Here is an 8,259-nt window from a genome sequence, read left to right as displayed (position 1 = left end):
TTGGGAGCAGGGTTCAAATAGTTTTACCATGGTGTGGATAGGAAAAGAAATGGAGTAGGAGTTATTCTGAAAGAGGAGTTTGTTAGGAATGTTCTGGAGGTGAAGAGAATATTTGCAAAGAGGATGGAAATGGCAGTAGTAAATACTTTCTTCCAGAAGAAGCAGGAACATAGAGTGACATATAAGAGTGGAGGCAGAAGCATTCAGGTGGACTACATCTTGCGTTGACGTTGTAATCTAAAAGAGATTAACAGTAACTGCAAAGTGTTAGTAGGGGAGAGTGTAGCCAGACAAATAACCCTGGTGGTGAGGAAGGTGAAGAGGACAAAGGCAGAGCAGAGGACAAAGTGGTGGAAGCTGAGAAAGAAAAAATGTTGTGTAGTCTTCAGGGAGGGGTTGAGACAGGCTATGGGTGGTCAGGAGGTGCTTCCAGTTGACTGGACAACTACAGCTAAGGTGATCAGGGAGACAGGTAGGAAAGTACTTGGTGTATCATCAGGTAAGGGAAAAGTGGACAAGGAGACTTAGTGGTGAAACGAGGAGGTCCAGGGTTGTATACAGGGAAAGAGGCTAGCTACTGTAAGAAGAGGTGGGACACTGAGAGGACCTAAGAGAGTAAGCAGAAGTAAAGAGCGATGCAGCTTACAGTGATGGTAGAGGTGACAAAGGCCAAACAAAGAGCATATGAGGACTTGTATGCTAGGCTGGACAGTAAGGAGGAAGAGGTGGATCTGTACAGGTTGGAAATTATGTGCAGCATGTTAGAGTGATTCAAGAAGGAGATGGAAATGTACTGACAGATGCCAGGAGGGTGATGGGAAGATGGAGGGAGTACTTCAAGAAATTGATGAATGAGGAAAACAAAAGATAACAAAGAGTAGAAGACGTGACTGTTGTGGAGCAGGAAGTATCAAATATTAGTAAAGTTGAGGCGAGAAGGATGAAAAGTGGAAAGGCTGTTGGTCCTGATGACATACCTGTGGAGGTATGGAAGTGCTTAGGAGAGGTGGCAGTATAGTTTCTGACTAGTTTGTTTAACAAGATCATGGAGAGTGACAGGATTCCAGAGGAATGGAGGAGAAGTGTATTGGTTTTTAAGAACAAGGGAGATGTGCAGAGCAGTGGCAATTACAGAGGCATAAAGCTAATGAGCCATACAATGAAGCTGTGGGAAAGAGTAGTGGAAGCTAGGTTAAGGGCAGGAGTGAGCATTTCTGAGCAGCAATATGGTTTCATGCCTAGAAAGAGTACATCAGATGCAGTATTTGCTTTGAGGATACTGATGCGGAAGTACATAGAAGGTAATAAAGAGTTGCATTGTGTCTTTGTACTGTAGGTTTAGAGAAAACGTACCTTAGCAACTTTTCTACAGTACATGTTGTATAGAGCTACAAAATGGGATAAAACCATAATTGCTACAGCATTGACATGATATAATGTAACGGTCAGCTTAGTTTAAAAACCTAGTTACACTATTACAGGGGTCGAGAATCTTAATATTGGATAATTTAATAATTACTTCTTGTGTGGTGTAGGCTTAGCAGAACAAGTAACGACGGACCACAACAAGTCAAAACAAATCCCAAAGTGTATTAGGTGACAAACAAACAAACCAGGTGCACCAAAAATCAATATTTACAAAATATGTAAATATAAGATGGTGTAAGTGTGTTTATGTATGGAGTGCAATGTCCAAAGTCCGGGTTATGATTTTGTGTGTTTGTATATGTGTGTAGTTAGGAGAGATTGTCGGTCTCACTGGTATGTGATGTTCAGTCCAGGAGTACGAAACGAAGTACGAAGGTGTATTGAATGGTTCCAGCAAAGATAAATCCACAACAGGAAAACAATCCACTGGTCACAACAAACAATCTTTCTCTCTTACAATCACAGCGCTGTGTTCTCCTCATCTCTCCACCCCGAGGCCTTTTCCGGTTCTCCTAATATGTCGGATCACATGACCCGCACTATCATCTAGTTTCCCTTGCGCAGTGGCTGCACATGCTCGCGGAAGCTTAACCCCCGAACCAAACACTGCAATGGGACACTTAAAACCTTATTAGGTGTATTTACCGGTGCAGGTGAGCTTTATCAGCTATTAATTACTTTCCTGCTGTATGAAAATGACCCTTTTATGTGGCTGCGCTACATAGACCCTAGTGTTTCAAACTTACCACATTAACAATATCAGTTTTCTGTGAGTTGCTCCAAAACACTGTGTATCTTATTGGCCCTTTTCCGTTTTTTATTTCCGCTGGTCCCTCTTGTGCGCTAGCTTAGAAGAGAATTTTTTCGCCGCAGAGGAGAGTGGGTGAGTCTTTATCCAAACCAGTTCGCCCGGCTGAAAGTGCACATCTTTCCTTCGGGTATTGTAGTATCTGGCTTGTTTGGCTTTATGTTTCTTTACCCGGTGTTACACCTCCTCTGCAATAGTCCTTTGTCTTTCCAGTAGTGTGTAAGCTGTGTGATTAGGCCTTGGTGATGAACCACTGGTCCCAGTTCTGGTGATGATCCCCCACGTATCATGCTATCATGGTTTTTAGAGTCCTATTTATTCGTTCCGTCAGGTTGGTTTGTGGGTGGTAGCTCGTGGTCAGCTTCTGTATGCTTCCCCCATGTTTGGCAGAGTTGGGCCAATAGCTGAGATGTGAACTGTGGACCTTGGCCGGAAATTAGGTATTTGGGGACGTCCCACCTAATAAAGATTTCCTCCCGTAGATGTTTTTGTGTCTTAACATCCCTTAGGGGAAACCCATTTAGTAAAATAATCCACCACCACTATCAGGTAAGCATGTTGCCTTTTACTCAGGGGAAAAGGACCCATGATGTCCAGCCCCACTGTATGTCCAGGCTCTGGGACTTCCGTGCTCTGTAAACCTTCTGTACTTCCGCCCGCTAGGTTTGGTGTTTTCTGGCTTGTACTTTTAGCAAATGTTACAGGTCTTCATATACTGCCACACGTCTTTGCGCACAGTCGGCCACCAAGCCACATCTACATTTAGGAATTGTGGCAGACGCTCTTATCCAGAGCGACTTACATTTTTATCTCATTACACATCAGACCAGTTGAGGGTTAAGGGCCTTGCTCAAGGGCCCAACAGTGGCAACTTGGTTGTTGTGGGGTCTGAACCCAGGATCTTCCAAACCAGAGTCCAATGGCATAACCCAATAAGTTAACAACTATCGCCCGGTATCACTGCTCTCTTTTATTTCCAAAATTCTTGAAAGAACGGTTTATAATCAAATGTCTCTTTATCTCTCACAGAACAACCTTAATGACCCAAACCAATCTGGATTCAAAGTGGCACATTCCACAGAGACTGCCCTTCTGTCAGTCACTGAGAAGCTCCATGCTGCTAGATCTGCTAAACTTTCATCTGTCCTCATCCTCCTGGACCTGTCAGCTGCATTTGACACCGTGAACCACAAGATTCTATTATCTATTCTTACAAGCCTTGGAATTTGTGGAACAGCGTGGCAATGGTTTGCTTCTTACCTTAAAGATAGGTCATATGAGGTAACATGGAGGGGATCTACATCTGCCCCACGTAGACTCTCTACTGGTGTCCCGCAGGGCTCAGTACTTGGTCCTCTTCTGTTCTCCCTCTATACCCGGTCTCTTGGTAAGGTCATATCATCGCATGGATTCTCATACCACTGTTATGCAGACGACACCCAACTTGTCCTCTCCTTTCCTCCCTCTGACACTCAGGTTTCCACCCGGATCTCAGCATGTCTGGCAGACATCTCATTTTGGATGGCTGCTCATCAGCTGAAGCTCAATCTCAGTAAAACCGAACTGTTGTTTATCCCTTGTGACTCATCTCCAGGTCAAGACCTTGTGATATCCATGGACAACAACCAAATCACTCCCTCAACCACCGCCCGCAATCTTGGGGTAACCGTGGACAATCATCTGTCATTTTCCCCACACATCGCTAACCTTACTCGCTCTTGTCGATTTCTTCTTTACAATATCAGAAGAATTCGCCCATTTCTTTCTTCACAGGCTACTCAGGTGCTTGTTCAGTCCCTTGTTATTTCAAGACTGGACTACTGCAACTCACTCCTGGCAGGCCTGCCTCTGTCCACGATTCGTCCTCTGCAACTGATCCAGAATGCAGCAGCACGACTCGTTTTTAACCTTCCCAAGTTCTCCCACACCACCCCACTCCTCCGCTCCCTGCACTGGCTTCCTGTAGCTGCCCGCATCAAATTCAAAACACTGATGCTTGCCTACAAAGCCAAAAATGGCCCAGCACCCACTTACCTCTCTGCGCTAATTACACCACGCACTGCACCACGTTGCCTCCGATCCTCCAGCACTGCTCGCCTCATCCCACCATTTCTCAGGGATCGAGGGCGGCATTCATCCAGGCTCTTTTCTGTTCTGGCACCTAGATGGTGGAATGAACTTCCTCTAGATGTCCGTACATCAGAGACTTTGACTATCTTTAAACGACGACTCAAGACGCATCTGTTTCTCCAGTACTTGGACTAACCCACCTCCCCCCGAAAAAAAAAAAAAAAAAAAAAAAAACTCAGTTGTGTTGGACTAATGGTACTTAGTTATTAACCTAGTTAACCCAGTGTAAGTATGTATCCAATGTTGTAAACATTAAAGCACTTTTTGTAAGTCGCTCTGGATAAGAGCGTCTGCCAAATGCCTAAATGTAAATGTAAATGTAACCACTGAGCTACCCCTGGCCCAATCCACCACATCTAGTAATCTCAGCAAGGTTTTTAGTTGCCCCAGGTGTCCACCTAAGAGATTATCATGAAAATATTGGAGAAAGCTTAGGGTAAATGACTGGGGCACTACTAGTTGAAAATTTTCTCCATGTCTTATTGGGACCCTGCGACATAACTCCCCCTGGTGGTGTTTAAATGAGATCCTTTGAACTTGTGCATTTCTTGGTTGGTCTTTTGTGAGCAGCTGAATGAACGTAGGGTCTTTCTGTTGGGCGTGAGTTATTTCACACAGATCTCTGGGTAAGACGGAGGAACATTTGGTAGTCATGATGACTAAACAAGGGGTGGTGCCCACTTTTAGGGGCGGGGGCGCTCGAGATAGGGCATCCGGCCCGTGGTTTAAACAGCCTTTTCTGTGATGCACAGTGAAGACGAACTGCTGTATGTAGCCTTACGGTCCACTGGGTGAGGTGAGAGTTGTTTATAGGGCAGTTGGAGGCCCAAGACAGGGCGACATGGTCAGTAAAGACATCGAAAGCCCTGCCCTCTAGGTAGTGCTTGAATTTTTTTTACTGCCTATACGACTGCTAAACACTCCTTTTCTGAAGTGGAATAATTCAGCTCCGCTCCTCTTAAAGTTCGGGAGCTGAGTTTTGGGTGAGGATGGCTCCTAGGCCCACTTCGCTGGTGTCTGTATGCAGTTGAATGGCTGGTTTGGATCAGGTTAGACTAATACAGGTGGGTTCTGAAGGGCTTGCTTTATGGCTTGCTTTATGGCATCTACTATCTGACAGTTTTCTGTCTATTCCCATTTCACTTCTTTCTTCTTCAAATTATTTAGCGGGCCGTTATATCAGCTAAATAAGGAATGAACTTGTGGTACCAGCCGGCAAGACCCAGGAAACGTTGTAAAGCTTTAATGTCTTGCGATGGAGGATATTCTGCCACTGCCTTTGTCTTCTCCGGGTCCAGTTGTACCCCTTCCTCAGAGACGATGTGACCCCAAAATTTGAGCTGTCTTTTGAAGAAATGGCACTTCTTCATATTCACAAAGAGGTTGGCTTGGTGAGTCTCAATAACCCTGCATGAAGATGTTCAATGTGCCGCTGCATTGTCTGAGAGTAAATAATGATATTATCAATGTATACAAAACAACATTTTCCTCGTAGGTCGGCCAAAACCTTCTTTATTAGCCTTTGGAAAGTGGCAGCAGCATTTCTGAGACCATATGGCATGGACCGGAACTGAAAGAGACCTTTAGTGGTGATGAAGGCAGTCTTTTCATGGCTCTTTTTTTTTTTACATCTCCACCTGCCAGTAACCGAATTGCACATCCAGAGCGCTGAACCAGGAGACGCCTTCCAGGGATTCGATGATGTCATAAATCAATGGCATCAGATACGCATCCGGTTTGGTTTTACTATTCAGTTTCCTAAAATCCACACAAAAACGGTAAACCGGATTTTGGTACTAGCACTACTGGAGATGACCACGGGAACAAGAAGTTTCAATGATGTGGTCCTTCAGCATCTGGTCGACCTGATCTTAAATTATCTATTTCTTTCAAGGCAAAACTCGATAGAATGGTGTGTTATTTAATAAGGTAATTTTTGGTCTTCCTAGCACTGTTTTTCCCAGGATGTTAGAGGTGGTGCGGGGACTTACAGACATTAATTTCAGCAGCTCCTCTTCATTTTCAGTGTCCCATGGCGTCAGGCTTTCCATGGTCCCGTCTGTGCTCTGGAGGAGTTCGGGTGTTATGGGTAAGGCATAATACAGATTGGTTGTAGCGAGGGGAAAAGTGACAGCTGTTGTAGATGGAAAGGCGCCTACTTTGGGAGGGAGGAAAAGGGCCATCGTCTGTTTTCACCCCGTGTCTTCCCAGAGCGATCTCCAAGACGGTTCCCTTGGCTCTTAAGACGTCCAGCCCTGCTATCAGAGGGAAAGCCAGGTGAGTGTCACTCATGACATAGGTTTTCAGCCTACCTTCGGCACCGTGCCACTTGTAGCTAAGTGTTCTTTGTGTTTGAGCTTGATGTATTTTTCCATCCGCCATAATGAACTTCTGGGCATCCTGATCACCCAGCTGCCGCCATAGATGTTTACACATAAGCGTATAAGTGCTCTTTATATCCAACACAGCATTTACTCATTTAAGCACTCCTTTCCTTGCACTGAAACTGGCACCAGGAGAAGAGATGGGGCTACAAGGGGTTGTGCAATGGTGATTCCCGCTAGGTGTTTTGAAGGAGCCTGTTCAGCTGCTTTCTTGTTGTTCTTTTCCTTACTGTGCTAAAACCCCACTTTCTGCCAGTAATCTTTGGTGCCTATACAGTCTTTTCCCACCATAGATCCTACCTTCCCTAGCTGTTCCACTGTGCTCACTGTTCCTCTGAGACATCCTGCCACTCTAGGGTTGATGTTGTTCAGGATACGACCCACCATTTTTTCCTCCGATATGTCAGGCTTCCTAAGACATAAAGAGTTTCCTCAACAAGAGGGCCCGGTAGTCGTAGGCAAAGTCCCTGAGGCGTTGTCCAGGCTGTTGTACGAGTGACCTTAACTTGTCCTCTTGTCATCTGGTAAGAACGCAGCCACGAATGCCTGTTTAAAAGACTCCCAATCCTTTACCTTGCCTGTTTCTGCCTTCCACGAGCTCAGAGCCGGTCCTTGTAGTACTGTGCTGAAGGTTCCTACCAGCTGAAAAGTGGCCTGATCTCCAGATAATTTTCACACTGCTCGATAAAGTTGAGCATGTCCGCTAAACTGACTCGATGAATATGCTGGAACACAAGGAGGAATGTCATATGCAGGTGAATGTAGAGCAGGAGAGTGTCATGATGCAGGGGTGTAGGCCTGTAACCTGTGGATGGTGGGCATGCTAGTAAGACGCAGCTTCTTCATATAACTTTCCCATATAACATTTAGCCGAAAAAAAACAGTCAGTTACAGTTCTCTCCAGAGCCTCCTTGCAGTAGCGCTTCAGCTCTGCTAAGCTAGCATCCACTGCCTGCCGAAAACTGGTTTCCCTGTTAATAGTGCTGTTAATGGATTCTCTAAAATCCTGCTCTAACGTGCCCACTTTTTCTGAAAGATCTATACATCCACCTTACATTGATTAACCCCAGTCAACCCCGAAAAAATGCACACCAACTGATTCCCCGTACGGGCCACCAGTATGTAACAACCGGCTTTGATAGAAAACCTAGTTACACTATTACGGGGTCTAGGATCTTAATATTGGTTATTTTAATAATTACTTCCAGAGTGATGTAGGCTTAGCAGAACAAGTAACGATGCACCACAACAAGTCAAAACAAAACCCAAAGTGTATTAAGTGACAAACAAACCAGGTGCACCAAAAATCAATATTTACAAAATATATACAAATATAAGATTGTGAGTGTATGTGTGTATATGCATGCAGTGCAGTGTCCAAAGTCCAAGTTGTTATTGCGTGTTTTTGTAAGTGTGTGTGGCTGGGAGAGATGACTCGGTCTCACCGGTATGTGGTGTTCAGTCCGAAAGCACAAAAACGGATCAAGAGGTGTTCCACAACGGGAAAAC

General features: G+C 45.0%; 1 protein-coding gene across 1 annotated transcript; it reads left to right on the top strand.

Moving 5' to 3' along the window:
- Positions 1-1,282: 1,282 nt before the first annotated feature.
- LOC128505588 (uncharacterized) lies at positions 1,283-4,489 on the top strand (the record flags this gene model as incomplete). The annotated part of the gene is made up of 3 exons (XM_053476099.1): positions 1,283-1,301; positions 3,297-3,517; positions 3,713-4,489. Coding segments are annotated over exons 1-3 (1,017 nt in total), but the record flags the coding sequence as incomplete, so codon positions are not given.
- Positions 4,490-8,259: the final 3,770 nt, after the last annotated feature.

Source organism: Clarias gariepinus, chromosome 17, assembly GCF_024256425.1.
Source record: "Clarias gariepinus isolate MV-2021 ecotype Netherlands chromosome 17, CGAR_prim_01v2, whole genome shotgun sequence".
NCBI classification, from domain to species: domain Eukaryota; kingdom Metazoa; phylum Chordata; class Actinopteri; order Siluriformes; family Clariidae; genus Clarias; species Clarias gariepinus.
The sequence above is the reverse complement of the archived record's forward strand: the minus strand, read 5'-3'. Positions and strand labels throughout refer to the sequence as shown.